Source organism: Rhipicephalus sanguineus, chromosome 7 (genome assembly GCF_013339695.2).
Source record: "Rhipicephalus sanguineus isolate Rsan-2018 chromosome 7, BIME_Rsan_1.4, whole genome shotgun sequence".
Classification (NCBI taxonomy): Eukaryota; Metazoa; Arthropoda; class Arachnida; order Ixodida; family Ixodidae; genus Rhipicephalus; species Rhipicephalus sanguineus.
Genome location: NC_051182.1, coordinates 127,610,398 through 127,626,507, shown reverse-complemented (window position 1 = coordinate 127,626,507; position 16,110 = coordinate 127,610,398). Strand labels below are relative to the sequence as shown.

The 16,110-nt window shown below is 50.3% G+C and overlaps 2 protein-coding genes across 2 annotated transcripts; both read left to right on the top strand.

Annotated features, from left to right (window-relative positions):
• Positions 1–4,070: 4,070 nt before the first annotated feature.
• LOC119399871 (uncharacterized) lies at positions 4,071–6,336 on the top strand. Its single transcript, XM_037666748.2, has 2 exons — positions 4,071–5,507; positions 5,972–6,336. Exons 1-2 carry the CDS (start codon positions 4,119–4,121, stop codon positions 6,278–6,280), a joined length of 1,698 nt encoding a protein of 565 aa, XP_037522676.1. The 5' UTR covers positions 4,071–4,118; the 3' UTR covers positions 6,281–6,336.
• A 5,006-nt stretch (positions 6,337–11,342) lies between these two features.
• Positions 11,343–14,046, top strand: LOC119398997 (uncharacterized). Its single transcript, XM_037665811.1, has 2 exons — positions 11,343–12,719; positions 13,624–14,046. Exons 1-2 carry the CDS (start codon positions 11,343–11,345, stop codon positions 13,930–13,932), a joined length of 1,686 nt encoding a protein of 561 aa, XP_037521739.1. The 3' UTR covers positions 13,933–14,046.
• Positions 14,047–16,110: the final 2,064 nt, after the last annotated feature.

Here is a 16,110-nt window from a genome sequence, read left to right as displayed (position 1 = left end):
ACACGCATAAAAAAGGTATACGACCAAAATAAAAAATTCAGGGCTGAAATCGTTAAATGAAGAGACCCTCTCAAACGTCTCCAGCCAGATCTCGGGGTCTTCACATGGTGAACCACGGAATATCTGCGGCTCCCGTAGCGGCTGCCTCACTATCGCTGCAGGGGACACTGCGGCCGTCATTGTGCTTGTTGTCTTCGTCGCCGTGCCTCTTGTCTTATCCGGTAGGGGTCCATATGGAGGGGTAGTCCTTTCAGTCTGCGGCTGGCTCGACTTTCGCTGATGGTATCGGTGTCTTGTTCGCGACGTGGGCAGGGTTCACGGCTTGACGGGGCCGTCCGGTACATGAACGAGCAGCACCTCCACCAGATGTCACGTGGTCGTGACGTCGACGAACACAACAGCCGGCGTGTTCAAGGTGAAACTGTTTGTTTGGCCGAACTTGTGGCCGGCAAATGAAAACTCTAACTACAGCAATACACGCTGTACACCGATAGCGGCGAACAGGGCGTCGGCCGTTGATAAACTGCTCATGGCTGGCACGCGCCGTCTTTTATACATCACGCATCGAACTTTCCAGTCTTATCACTGGTGGTCGCGCAAGCTCTGGAATAATCCAGACTATTCGCGTCCTGCGCGCAATCTTAACAAACGATCTACAAAAATCGCGAAGCTTCTCGAACACTGCGGCGCGGAGAGCGTCGAGCGTTGATAACCGTCCCTGCTGGTCAAACCCGAATACCTCAAAATAAAACAAGAAGCGGACGTAGCAATATGTATGACGTAAGTTACCTCGGAAGACGTATATGCAACAGGGGCGTAGCAACAGTTTTGCTTGCGTATATATACACGCGCACATACACACGCACGAACATACATAAAGTATGGTTGAACCCCCCCCCCCCCCCCCGAAAAAAATTTCTGGCTACGCCCCTGATATGCAATGAGATGTACCATATTTTCTCTCACAAAACGAACCCTGTATCCCAACGGCTGGGTGGTCTCGTGTAATGATTCCCAGTGTTGGCTAAATTTTGCCTAGCATTGTACAGTATTGGCGGATAAGTGGCAGGTGCCAGGGCAACGTTTGACAGCACATGCGAAACGTCATAAGTGACGTCATTAAACTTATTCTTTTACTTGGACCTAGAAACTTCGTCTTCATTGTTTTTCTCGCGCTGTGGGGTTCCTTCACAACGCCTTGTTTTTGGACAGCACCCGGTACACGACTATATCGGCATAGGTATGCGAATTTTCTGCAGTTCATTCCATCCACAGTAATTCGGTGCAAACAAATATCCCTTTGTAGTCTTCGGAGGGTGGTGGGCTCTTCCATGCCTAATTTTGGATGAGGAAGTGGATAATGCCTTCTTTATAACCAGCAGTGCTGCAATAGTGCGGTGCAGTTGATTGGAATGTCCTCCACTCTCGACGCCTTCTGGTTAAAGAAGCCAAATCCAGTCTGGTATGCTCATGGCCGATAGCATTTTCTGCTTCTTTTCCGGCTACAGGTGGAAATAATTTACTGAGCTGTCAACAGTGCTCCGTGCTAATAAGAGCGTAACCGCTTCATATGTGAATAAAGAGGGAAACCTATTTGAACTAGGCGGGGCAGATTACAAAGCGCCATTCATTTAGAAAAAAAAGCCATCCAGCCGCCATTTGGACCCCCTGAAATCAGCTGACCAGTCTCAACCTCTGTCGGCACTTGTATGATTCCACTCTAATTTATTGCCTTTATTATGTACAGTTCTAACGGAATGAAGCGCGAAACATTTTTTTTTTGTGTGTGTGTAACGACTGCTATGAGCGATCGCTCGAGAAAATCGCCGCGTATCGCTACAAATATGCGCGGTAAACATAAGGCTGGCGTAGACATAGGCGTGAGGTAACACGAATCAAGGCTGTAGTAGCCCTAAAATCGTAGGCGATTGAGTCACCGCAACTACATAGACGCTGCAAACGAAACGTATCTCAGCGCATGTAAACGATATCAGTAGCATCTAAGTTTGTCGCATTTTTCAGTGACGTAGTTGAGGATCAGATAAGTTTCAAGCGTACCCACGACGAATATTCGGTCAGAACGTAACGTTCTGGTCATCACGCTTTATCACACCGCGAAGCAGCACGTTATCAGCGATAATCCAGGAACTCTTGTAAAGCGTCGATATCAGTGCGTGATTCTCGTGGCTCAATAGTCTTCTGGAATGCATGTTAAACGCGCTGCCAGGCATGATAGTCACACGAATTCCGATTTTTTTTTTTCATGCGCCGTCGCACGTCCGAACCCACGAGAAATCAGCAGCGCTGAATCTGCTTAGTTTTATGAATCACAGGCATATAAGACGGCGAAATCAGCAGATTAAAGCGCTGACACTCGATAATGACCGTTACGAGTGACTCCTTTGAGTAGTTGTATCTGCCGTGCAGGCCCGTAGCCAGGGGGGGGGGGGGGGGGAGGGCACCCCTCCCCCCGCCTTGAAATTAGATGACACATGGTGTTTTATCGAAAGAAAATCATGAAAATAGGCGTTTTTCTCAAATAGTCAAGGCTTTCAGCATGTAGCCCCCCTCCCCCGGAAAAACACGGTTGATCCCTCCGTCATAGGAATCGGAATAACACGAAAGTAAAACGTGTCCTTACAGAAGTAGTGAATGTTTGCTATACCTTTATATAAGAGAGTTTGCATAATGTATATAGATGTCTGGCAGCTATAGCACCGTTTAACGTTGATGCACCCACTTTGATGCTTGGTGGTTCATCTCCATCCCGAAGACTACGTACGCGTTTAACAATTAAACAACGCTTGTGGTAGCTGTAGTAGTTAACGGTGTGAAAGCATAATCAGAGAACCAGGTGTGATAACCAGAAGAACGTCGCATATTGGACGCAGAACTTGGTCGCCATACCGCGGCATATTAAGGTATGATTGAACACCACAGCCGGACTAGAGGGAAAACGCAAAGCGCGTCGCGCCGCCCCTGTAGCCCGGCCACGATTTTTCTCGGCCCGAACTCGTCAGCGGGGAACGCGGTGTTACAACCAGGTGAGGCAAGCGCGCGTCGCAGAGCTATTTTTGATTTGGATTATCGTGATGCTATGAGCGAGGCCAACGCTTTACGGACGCTTGCGCTAAGGTCGCCCCCTCACTGTGTGTTAAGGCATTGACAAATTGAATTTCTAATGAAGACGCGCCGAATGGGAGGGACGTTAACGCGTTTGCAGGTGCTATTCGCGGAGGCCACAGTAATGAAGAATTACTTCACTTTACCGCTCCCACAGGGCAACACCACTCCGCCGATCTGGCGAGTGGTAGATATAAAAGGCGTGTTTGTAAAGCATCTATAGTCTCTGACCGTGGCGCAGTGGATAGCGTGCCCGGCATGTGTTGTTGCGGGACCGAGCGGTCGTGGGTTCGACGCCCGTTGACGGAACTTTTTTTCTTTGCCATCTGATCGTGTATATTTTTTCAACGTCATTTCCGTGACGGAAATACGTCACTGAAATCTTGGTGGACCCCGGCATAAAACACTTTCGTGTTAAAAAATTCCTGGCTACGGGCCTGCTGCCGTGTTACAAAACCAAAACTACGTCACACACCTTCGCCGCGACACACATACGACCACAAAAGCGTTCGCCTTAGCATACGTTAAAGGGACACTAAAGAGCAAAATGATTTTTCTCATTTTAATAAAGTACTATTTCACGATACGAAAAACCGCACGCTTGCTGCGAGAAGACGCTTAGTAAGAGAAAACGCGCAAAAACAATATGTGTGCCGACGCCTCCATGAAGCTCTGGTGATTTTCGATTTTCTCGATTTTCTCCTCCATTATAAACCAATGATAGCGAAATTAACGACATTAGAGTTCTCAGAGCACAATTTATCGATCTAAGCCGATTCACTGTTTTTCTTTGTGTCCCTTTTAGGTTGCTTCGAGAGTGACGACAGCACAAGCGCACACCCGTGGCGTCACATTATTCAAACTACCGGAACGTATCACGCCTGTGACGAGTGTCACCCGGACGCTCCGCTGCTATATATTTCGGATGAAGTTATCTGGCCACGCCACTTGAAGTTATCATTCGACGAGGGTGAACCGTTGGCTAGCCTATCGAAATGAACGTACGCCTGCGCGCCAACGAACCGCTGAGCAGACTGGCCGAACAGCTCACAGACGTCGGCGGGCCACTGTCCGTAGGGGAGTTGGACCTCACAAACTGCATCGGCGTCGACGTCAACCAACTACTTCCCCTCATCGCCGAATGCGGGCTTCTCCAACGCTTGCGTTGCCCCTCCTGCGCCATAGCGCCCAGCAATGTGATCAGGCTTGCGATGCAGCAGCTACCGTACCTTACGGAAGTCGAGTTCTCCTGCCTCGTTGACAGAAATGCCTTGCAGGCCGAGATCAAAAACATAGTCTCATCGAAGTACCCTCCAGGCGGCGGCGCTTTCACCCTGAGACGCATATACTGCGAAGTGGGCCAGCATCACAACTTTGTCCTACTGTTGGCTTTACTGCACCACTCCCCCAATGCGAACGATCTACACGTGCATTTAGTGTGCGGTGATTTCCAGAAGACTGTCGAGGCGTGCCGCGGCCTCCTTGCGACGCACAGACAGCTGGAGACGTTCACGTTCACCTCGGAACTGCCTTCGCCTATCCAGGACGAACCGGTTCCACCATTCGATTTCGCCACGCTCGCCGCCGTCTGCGCAAATATCAGCCACCTGAGGTCCGTAAGCTACTGGAGCTGTGCTCGACTACGGGACCTCGCGGATGACAGCGCTGCAAGACGGATTATGCTATTTCAGACGATCCTGGTCGCTGTTGAGGACGACCTCACGACGGAATGGATTCGTTTGGCCAGCGTGAAACACGATTGGAAGAACGTGCGCCAACTATGCCTCGTCCTGTTGCCGCCGCGCCCGTCCAGCTTCTACCCAGCGGCAGGCGGCAACTACCGCGACTGTCTTCGTGCATTCAGCAATGCACTCGCACACGTCGTCGAGATTAACATAAGCACGTTCCATTTCGAAATTGGTCTCGACGTTACCGCGCTTCTTCAAGAAGGCTCGCTGCAGTTCCTGCAGTCGCTCTCGGCGCCCCCTTGCGGCTTTCGTAGCGTGTCAGCTTTGCGCCGTCTGGCGCTCCACTGCCCCGACTTCCAGGAACTGGACGTCCGCTTCGAGAGGAGGGGCCGCTTTTCCCGGTGCGATGGATGCGAGGGCAATAGCTCCCTTGTTACCGAGGAAGGTACCGAATTTCGCGACGGCGCCAGCCCCGTCTTTCGGAACGGGCTTGCGAGGTTGACCTTGAGCCAAGTACACGAAGCTGCGTGCCTGTGGTTCATCGAGTCTTGCAAGCCAATGGCCACACTGCGGTTGTCCTACTGCCCTTTGGAGATTCACTACGAGCTTCTGCGTCGCCCGCTCGCCGACAGCAGCGGCCCGAGCTGCCTCATCATTCAGCACCACGTTTTTAGGTTGGACGACACAGCTCTGCTGGTGAGTACCTTTGCCCTTGCCCACACCATTTTCTTGCCGCGAACGCGAAATGTCTCACTGCTTCCCTATGTTCGACTCGTGTGGACGACACCAGAAGTATTACGAATCATGTTTCTCTACGTACTACGCGTTCTCACGTTGCTTACTATGGTTCTAGTTGAGTGCGCGTGTAGCGGTTAACACTGTCATGCTCTAATGGCACTACACTTTAAGCTTCGCTGTGCTATTTTCTGTCGCATATACCAGTGATTGTTTTGCGTCTTAGTGTAATGGCAACAGATTTCAAACCTTTAACCACTTACCGCTGCTGTTTCTGCTATTTTATGATCATCTGCTTCCAGAAGTTACTACAGACCTGTATACCGGTATACGGACAACTTCTATTCTTTCCAAAATGCTCCTTACGCCGTTCCCTCTCCCGAAACACCGATGAGACCCTAGTTTCCACGTCCTTTCCATTGCAGGCCAACCTTAACCGCTTTGGCCAACTGCGGTACTTGTACCTTCTATTGGAAACGCCTCTGTCACCCAGCGCGGCATCGAATGCCGTGACCGCCGCCAGCCGGAGCCTACCGCAGCTGAAATGCCTGCACGCCCACTACCAGGACGTCGTCGATCCCAACCTTCTCGGCACTATCACGTGGCTGCGGGGACCTGGAGGGGCAAAGGGTGATCGCGTGCTTCGAGGCGGTCCCTGCTTCCAAAGTTGTTCGACGGCTACCTTCATAGGACTCGCAAAGCCGCTCAACCGTGACATCCAGCCGATGCTGTAACTGAAGGCTACGACACTTTTACGAAGGACACGCAAAATTTTGCTGTAGAAAAGACGTTGCACCCTACCTTTCTTTAGTTGGTACATGTGCACTAATAAATAGATCAGACTGTGTGCTTATTGCTTCCTTCTCTCTGGTTGGCTTGGAGCATAGCGAAGCCAGAAACGAGGACACACTCGGACACAAGACTTTTTTTAATGTTTCGACGAAAATTTTTCAAGTTAGGTGTCGCAAAATCTTCACCATCGGCCTGACTACGCCCCGGCAGGGCAGAGGCCTCTCTCCTGTTTCGTCGATCAACTTGGTACGGTGCTTGTTACGAGTACATTAACCCCGCACGCTTCTGAATCACAACTGCCCGTATAACTTTCTGCCTCCCCCTCCCGCGCTGTGCCGTCTCTTGGAATCCATTCTGTTAATCTTAATGGCAAGTGGTTATCTTCATTTCTCTCTGCATCCCATGCCCATCCCGTCTTCGTGATTTCGACTAAGGTGTCGGCAATGTTTATACGCACAGAAACCGCCCCCATAGCATATCGCTTCTTTGTGCTACACATTACGAAAACAATCTACTGGGTCACCAGCACAAGACCAAGATAATACATTGCTTGTGAAGTGACGTTTCAGGTAGGTTAAGGTAATCAACTTTATAACGAACAATGACACTGTATTGTTTCCACGTTGTTCAGCGAAAAATAGCAAGAGCCCTGTTTGCTTCATTGATCTGACAGATTTCCGTTATTTTGCTTCCATTATATACGGAGGACGTTTCGGCAGAAGTGTAGTCTCTCTTGACGTTTCACTCGTAAGCAATGCCCCGTGACGCGCAGGTGCAGCAGAGCGCGATCCAACCGCGGACGTGCGTCAAGTATTGAACACAGACGCAAGTATAGACATCAATTATATAGACAGATGGTCACTTGTGCCTACGTGTGGGCGGCGTTGATTTAGTTCAGATGACTGCGTTCGCATATAAAATGCACTGGCGAGTGCGGACCGTGTATCGTGTGAACGTTGAATGAGTGTCTCGATCGTTTTTCTGCACAGGCATTTACAAAAAGAAAACGCGCATCTTCCAAGAGGATTTAAAATTTGTAACAATGCAGCTCTTCTTTAGGACCCCTAGCTGTCGTCATTGTTGGCGTGGTCACGCTAAAAAAGGCCACATCACCAAAGTGGAGAGGAGGGTGTCTAATGAGGGGAGGAGAGAGAAATAGGTGACGTGAACGAGCTTACGTAAGGCCGACGATTCAATGAGTGGATTCAGTGGGAGTCACGTGATGAAGCTTACGTGAGGCGGACGATTGAAACAGTTGATTGAAAGGAGATCCGTTGCCCCTGAAATGGCAGGAGGTACACTGGAGGTGACAGCAAAAGATTTAGCAGAAAGAGAGAAGAGTCTAGACTAACCCACGGCGACCAGAGCCGTCGATTGGAACTACATACCTTACTTAGCTTAAATAAAGAAACGAGAAAAAAATGACTCAGAATTATCTGCGCAATACGAAAGAAGACAATTCCCTAGTATATTGAATGGGCAGTGCTTCACTGTTCCACGGCAGTCCCTCGCCCTCAGTCTTTCTGCCATTTCAGGGGCAACAGCTGCCCTCTTACTTCACTCTTTTAATATCCCGCTTTACGCAATCTTCATCAGGAAACCCCTCCTTTCAGACAATTTCAATCGCCCTCCTTCCAAAAAGGGGCCCTACAACACTCCTCCAAGTAATCATCGAATGGCTTCATAAAAAGAGCCTGTTGCCTCACGATTCGACTGCCGCAAAAATGTTTAGAATCGCCAAGTACGAGTGGAGTTACAGGGATATGTCGCACCCTTCAAGCGCTTTCGCTCTCCTTTCTTACCAGCAGGCACGCTTAATGCTACGCAGAGGGGATGACAAGAGTGAAAGAAAATGCGCTCTTTCGTCAGCTCGCGTTGGGCACTTTCTTTTCTTTTTTTCATCGAATGCGCGGCTTACTTTCAGGGTGATCGCCACCGCGGAAACGTGTCGGCATCCCGCGGCCGCCGCAGTAACTATGTAGCTCGCGGTACTGAAATCAGTCAATCAATAGCCGGGACGTTGCGTTTGCGGCATCATTTGTCGAGAGAAGAAGGAACGATTTCTAGGTCAATTCGAAAATTAATTGAAAACACCAGGCCATGTGCTGTGCCGCGATGTTTGGCTCACGTGTTTTCAGGAGCCTCTACTACCGATGGGCAGCATTTTCTAACCATGCCAAAAAAGTGTTGCAAGGCCCCTTTAAGGTTCATCCCGTGACCTTCCTTCCAGTTCACTGTTTGGATTGCCCGCCTTACGCAAGCGTCATCATGTGACCACCTTTCCCTCAACGCCTCTCCACCCTTTTCACGTGCCCTTTTTAGCGCGACCACGCCAATGACGCCGAGAGCACAGAGTCCGCATCAACGCCTTCACTGTAAAACTGTTCCGACTCTAAGGGTCCTATTAAATTTGGCATGGCACGCAGGAAACCCGTATTAATGAATCATATGGGTTTGACTAGCTCCTGCTAGCAGATTAAACCAGGTTTGGTCTTTCCTCGGTTTTATTGAACACTGCGTAAGCTTTACCGCGAGTCGAAATAAAGCTCATGCAGATTAGCTCCCGCGCCAACGGAGGTGATGAAGTCATTAAGTTCTTTAGCATGCCCGTCAAGCTCACAGTGTAAGCGTCCATGTACTGCGCATATAATCCGACTAAGCCGTCACGGCAACTGACAAATAATTTGGTGACGCATCAACAGTGCGCCGTGCTGGGTAACAGCCTTATACATAAATGAAACATGAAACGTTTAAATGTCTCACGGGAATGGAGGCGGAGGGGTAGCCATTACTACGCAAGAAAAAAAAAGAGTACCCGATGCTCATTCGGACAAGAGAGTGAGCTGACCAATCTCATCTGTGTCAGCATTTAGTTGTACGGCTTCGTTTCAAATTGTGATTTTCACTCTGTGGGTTCCGGACCACCAACTACGATGGCAAGAATACAGTTGCCGCCCGCTCTTCCATGCCCAGAAGCTGCACGCTAGCTACGATATCCACGAAATCTTCTCGAAGCGTCCGTAACATCGATGCCGCGTGATGGCAGCGCATCTCGAACGTAGGCTGCTGTGAACGCCCACGAATGCTCTCGAAGGAACTTCATACCCTATGAAGCCTCGTCGTATGCACAAGGTCCGGTATTTATTTCTTTTTGTGAAAAAAAAAAAACATAATGGTTACTATGCCGAAGTGGTCATCGACCGCTTCGAACAGTTACCCTCCGCGGAGCTAAAACAGCACAACTCGGCCACACTTCTTCAGAAGAACAAACATACGCATAAATTTGCGCAGCGTTCCTAATTAGTATGAGCAAGGTATCTTCGCAGCGCCTCTTCCACGTCCCCCAAACCCGTTGGTCGAATCCAAAACACCAAATGCTTCACAATGGATGAAGAAATGAAGACGAAGCGATGATACGACGCCGATAATGGCCTGCCTTTGGTCTGCGCCTTTCCTGGAGCAAAGTTGGGCAGTCAAAGATTCTTGGAATTCAACATGGGGGGACTATGGCCGCCATTATCCTCAAATACATTCGTGGCCCTAACCCTGCTCTTTAAACAATGACGGATTCTGTCCGCCTGATTAACGATATGAGGTAGATTTAGCGCAATCTCACCCCCCCGCCCCTCCCAGAGACAACTAAAGGATGCGCGCGCATATGAACATAGGCTTCCAAAGCAACGTCGGGCGGCACCACTGCTCTGATCGCAACTAGGGGCATCCACGGCCAGAACACTGCCGCCCCAGTTTCCGCGCACGCGCAGAGCTCTCAGATTGCATCTGTGGTGCGTCGCAATGTAACTATTGCTGACTAGCAGTGCTCTGGCCGAATGAGGAGCGCATGCGCGCACGTGTCCTTGCCGCCGCCGACGGCATATCCGGCGACAAACTGCCTTCGCGGGCGGCGTCTGCCCCCATTAGCTCATTGCTCATCCGCGCAAGTACCGCGCCCAAACTTCAGTTTGGGTTCCCTATACGCCCTTTAAAGAGTTCGCCTTGCAATCTCGGCCCGTATTCTCAAACGATCGCGAAAGGCGATAGCATCGACTTTGGCGACGTAGAATCTGATGCGTTCAACAACTAAAGAAACGCTTGTGACGTCATTGTTGCACTGGCCGTTGGTGTTACGAATGTCTCGCGACTCAGGAGTGAGTGCACCCGACTGCGACGTTTCGAGCGTATGCTAGCTTCTACGCAGTGGCCCGGCTTGGCTGTGGCTACTTGAAATATAAGACGTGTTGAAAGTGCTTTCAACGTTCTCTTGTGCAATTGTTTAATGCACAGTATAATCTTTAAATAATACAATTTGCGTGTAATGTATTTTCGTTGAGACTTTACTACGGCGTACTCGGAGAGTTCAGGTGTAGTGTGCCGCCGTAGCGACATCGTCTCAACATCTCAACATGTTAACGGCACGCGATAAACCACGCGAGCAACGCACCGTTCATCTTCCTGGAACGTTCAAACCACGAAATACCACGCGCTGGCAAAGAGCAAGTAGTGAAAAGACCCCAAGGTAATGCTCGCTGAAAGCATCAGAGTGAAAAGTGCTGCGCACATCCACCGAGGATTAAGCGCTAGAAGCTACCATCTGTGTCAGTGAAATGATAGACTTCACCACCAACCGAATGTGATAAGGTGTGTTCGTTTATTCCAGGCATGTCAGGAGCGCCGTAGAGCACCGTCATGTCGACGGAAATAACAGATGGCGCCCGCACTTTCCCGGTTTTGCTCAATAGCCAATCAGAGCGCCCCAAAGGCGATACTTTTGCCATTGTCGCCTTTTGCGATCGTTTGAGAATACGGCCCCTGTTTAGTGTGCGTCAGCAGTGACGAGAGCACCACCGCTCCTCCGTGATGTCATATTCTTTATACCTTTCGTCTCGAGTCACGTCTATGACGAATGTCACCTGTCCAAGGGTCATGTGGGAGGCTTCAGTGATCTAACGAAGGCCACAATAAGCTATCGTTCAACAAGCACGAAGTGTTCGCCGGCGCACCGATATGAACGTACGCCTGCGCGCCAACGAACCGGCGAGCAAACTAGCCGAGCGGCTGAGGCGGGCTGGCGGACCATTGGCAGTGAGAGACTTGGACATCACAAATTGCTTCGACGTCAACGTCCAGCAACTAGTTCCCCTCATTACAGAATGCAAGCTACTCCAACACTTGCGGTGCGCCGCCTGCACCATACCGCCCAGCGACGTGTTGATGTTGGTGATGCAGCGGCTACCGCACCTCGTTGAAGTCGAGTTTTCATGCCTCATCGACAGAACGATCGTGCACGCCGAGATTAGTCGCCTAGCCGGAATAGCGTGCACTCTAGGCTGCAGTGCTCTGAAACTGCAACGCCTGTACGTCGAAATTGGACAAGAGCACAACTTCCGCCTACTCTCCACCTTCTTGCGTTGCTGCCCCAACGCGAGCTCCCTACACGTGCACCTAGTGTGCGGTGAATTCCATGAAGCCGTTCGGGAGTGCCACACCCTCCTTGAAGAGCACAGACAACTGGACACGTTCAGGTTCACCTCCGAGCTGCCTTCGCCCTTTCAGTGCGATCCGCCCAGTGCTCTCCATTTCGCCGTCTATGTCGCAGTCTGCGCCAACTTCACCTACCAGAGGTCCAAAAACTTGCGGAGCTGCGCACGACTACAGGACCTGGCGGAGGCCGGCGTCGAACCCCAGACTATACCATTTCAGACGGCCTTGGTCGCGGTCGAAGACCAATTCACGCCTGAATGGCTTCGCGCGGCCAGCATCACACACGACTGGAGGGACGTGCGACAACTATGCCTCGTACTATTTCTGCCACACCTGTCTACCACCTTCCCAGCGGCGGACGGCACGTACCGCGACTGTCTTCGCGAGTTCAGCACGCAGCTCAGGCAGCTCGTCGAGCTCAACGTAAGCTCGTTCCATTTCGGACCCGGTATCGACGTCACCGCATTCTTTGAGGGGGGCTGGATGCCGTTCCTGCAGTCGCTCTCGGCGGCCCCTTGCGGTTTTCGCAGCGTCTTGACCCTGAAATGTCTAGCGACGTACTGTCCCGACTTCAAGGAACTGGACGTTCGCTTTGAGAGTAGAGGCAGCTTTTGCCGGTGCGCTGGATGCGAGTCTGAAACCCTTTACGTTAGCGGATTTCACAGCTTCCCCAGTCCCGCCTTCCGGAACGGGCTTGCCAGGTTGACACTGAGCCGAGTGCACGACGCTGCGTGCCTGTCGTTCCTCGAGTGCTGCAGGCCAGTTGCTACACTGCGGTTGTCCTACTGCCCTTTGGAGCTGGACTACGAGCGTATGTCTCGCGCGCTCGCCCACAGCAGTGATCCTATCTGCCTTATTTTACAGCACCATCTCCTACGGTTGGACGACACGGATCTGCTGGTGAGTGCCTTTTCGTTGTGCATACCCTTTCCTTGCCACAAACGGGAAATACCTCCTTGGTTCTTTACATTCGAAGCGTCTCGACGACAGTAACTGTGGCCAATTTTAGATTCATCTGTCTCTATACCGTTCGGGCTCCTTGCCTTAGGACGGTTAAAGAGGAGTGCCTGTGATGCCGCACTGTAGTACTCCGCGTGTCATACTGCACCGCACTGTACGCTTACCGGGCTGTTTTCTCTGGTGCATATCACTGATTGTAATGGCCCTCGCCATCATCCTTAGCCTGTTTTAGCCTTCTGCAGGACGAAGTCCTCTACCAATGATCTCCCTTCACCTATCCAGTGTCAGCTGGTTCTCATTTATCCCTGCCAGCTTCTTAATTTCGTCCCTCGATCTAACTCTGTCTTCCTCCACTGCTATGCTCATTCTTGTTAACCGTTCCGTTGCTGTTAGTGTCGTCTGGTTGTCGGTGCTACGCGTTACGTGGCCACCACAGGTTCATTTCTTTCGCTTGACATCAACCTATTTTGTCCATGCCACATTCTATCGTTCTGTCGTAGTCTTCCGATCCCTGATGTTACTCGTATCGTTTCTAGTCCCATTTCATCATGCGTGGTTCTTAACTTTTTGCCTGGCTGCTTATCCCCGTGTTCCCCTTCAGTGCAATGCAAAAGCCATTTGTAAGCAGTGTAGTCTGCGTGTGTGTGGCTGTGTGTTATGCAATTTTTAAGCTATCACTGTTGTTTTTATTACATCAAATTCTGTTTCTAGACTTTACTGCAGACCTGCAGATTCAGTCTATCGTGCTACCGACAGCTCCTGTTGCGTGTTAGTCGCCTTCGAGCTGTTTGAGCTTCCGTGTCACCAGTGCGGCCAAAAAATTTCCACATTGTTTCTATTACAGGAAAACCTGCACCGCTTCACCGACCTCCAGTACTTGTACCTCCTGTTGTACACGCGTCTGGACGAACGAGAGTTACCCAGTTCTACGACTTGCATCTTGCGGAGCCTACCACAGCTCAAGTGCTTGCACGTCCACTACGAATGCGACGACAGTCCCAGAGTCCTTAGGACAGCAACCTGGATGCGTGGACCTGGCGGGGAAATGAGTGACGAACTGGTACGCGGTGGTCCCTGCTTCCAAAGTTGTTCAACGGCTACCTTCATAGGACTCGCAAAGCCACTGAACCGCGACTTCCAGCCGATGCTGTAGTTGAAGGCTGGCAAACTTTTATGAATGACAAGCACAATTTGCTGAAGATAAGAAGTTGCGCCTTACCTTGCTTTAGTTGGTACATGTGCACTAATAAACACAGTACACTGTGTGCTAATTGTTTCTTCGTCATGGGATGGCTTGGTTCGTAGCGAAGCATGAAACAGACATGGCAAGAATGTACAAGCGCACACGACAATTTTACCACTTCCAACGACAAATTCTTAATTTTGGTGTCGGTAAAACTTCATCATCGGCCTCACTACGCCCACTGCAGGCGCATCTCATCTCCAATGTTTCGTCAGTCAACCCTGGCCGGTGCATGCTGCGGCGATGTTATCCCTTGAAACTTCGTAATCGCATCTGCCCATCTAACTTTCAGGCTTCTCCTCGCGCGCTTGGCTTTCTTTAGAACGCTGTCTTTTTTTTTTCTTAACAGCGGTCACTTTGCCTTTGCTCTACATGCCCTGCCCATTTCTTCTTTATTTCGACTAAGATGTCGATCAAACTCATGCGCATAGAAACAACGCGGCTAGCAATGTCTCGGCTTGTGCCACTTTGAAAACTGCTTCAATGCAGCAATCTTCGACCTACTTAGTCACCATCACAACAATAAACAGGGATAATAATTGTAGGTGAAGTCCCCTTACAAGACACGCTTAGATAATCTACTTCTTTAGCGAACAATGACATTGGTTTGCTCACACGTTGTTCAGCGCCAGATATGATGCGACCGGTTCCTATTGCTGATTTTCCCCTAATATTGAGCCAAAATATTGTCACGGGGTCGTGACGTCGACGAAGGCAGCAGTCGGCGTGTCTGGGATGAAACTCTTTGTTTGGCCGAACTTGTTGCCGGGAAACGGAAAGTCAAACAGCAATACACACCGTGCACTGATAGCGGCGAACAGAGCGTCGGCCGTCGATAAAACTGATGATGGCTGGGACGCACCATCTTTTATACATCATACATCGAACTTTCTAGCCTTATCCCTGGTGGTTGCGCAAGCTCTGGAATAATCTTGACCATTGGCGTCATGTGCGCAATCTTGAAAAATGGTCTACTACAATCTGGAATGTTCCCAGACATTCTGGCGCGGCCTGCGCAAGACAGAGTTCATACGCGCAACGGACCAGTTACACAAACATAGCAAATGAAGCGCGCGTTGCAATATTCTTCGTACATATTGGAAGAAATGCAGTATCATTTTACGTTTTGTTCGTAAACAATGTCCCATGGTGCGCAGGTGCAGTAGACAAAGGTTCAACCGTGGACGTGCGTCGTCAAGTATTCAGCACACACACAAATACACACCTGAAGTACAGAAAAAGAAGGTCATTTGTGTCTGTGAGCTCGCGGTGTCGATTTATTTTGACCGCTGTACGTATCTTCCTAAGGGACAACAGGAGAGACGTGGGTCAGGGAACAGACGGTCGTTACCTACTTCTTCGTCGAAACCAAGAAGAAGAAATGGGCAGCCATGTGGCGCGAAAGCAAGATAACCGCTGTTCAATAACAATGACTGAATGGATTCTAAGCGATGGCAAGGCCGTGAGGGTGAAGCAACATGTTAGATGGGTAGATGAGATTAAGAAGTTTGCGGCGACAACGCGTGAGTGCAGGAGGCGCAGGACCGGGTTGACTGGCGAAACCACGGAGAGGCCTGAGCCCTGCATTGGATGACGATGGCCTGACATATAAAACGCAATGGCGAGTGCGGACCGTGTGTCCTGTGAAAGTTGACAGTGTTGCGGTCCCTGTTAGGTATAAGCATTTAGAAAGAAATACGTGTGGTTTAAAATGCCATTTAATTTTTTTTTTAATTCTCGTTCTCGCGGTCACGCCGCCGACGGCGACGTAACTGCGCGAACGAGTGCGTGCCACAGGAATTGGGCAAGCAAAGTGGGTACGAGCCACATATAAGGAACAAGCAAGCAAGCCGAGCTTTGGTTGCCAAGGAAGCCCATAACTTCCCATGATCCATTTCTTCAGGCTCTCAATAAAGTTGATTCCCTCTCTCTCTCTCTCGCTCTCCGTGTCTCCGGTTAACGTATGTTATAAAGCGTGGTGGGACAGTTAAATAACGACCGGGCGTCACGCAATATGAATTACGTAACTAGTGGGTCGTTTAAAGCTTCCAACCCATTACAAAGGGTTCAGCCATAATTCTTCATCGT

Excerpts from the sequence above, each read along its gene's own strand:
- LOC119398997 (XM_037665811.1), top strand. The coding sequence starts at position 11,343 with ATGAACGTACGCCTGCGCGCCAACGAACCGGCGAGCAAACTAGCCGAG. Across the intron at positions 12,720-13,623 it reads TGGACGACACGGATCTGCTG|GAAAACCTGCACCGCTTCAC; the intron begins GTGAGTGCCTTT and ends TTTCTATTACAG.
- LOC119399871 (XM_037666748.2), top strand. The coding sequence starts at position 4,119 with ATGAACGTACGCCTGCGCGCCAACGAACCGCTGAGCAGACTGGCCGAA. Across the intron at positions 5,508-5,971 it reads TGGACGACACAGCTCTGCTG|GCCAACCTTAACCGCTTTGG; the intron begins GTGAGTACCTTT and ends TTTCCATTGCAG.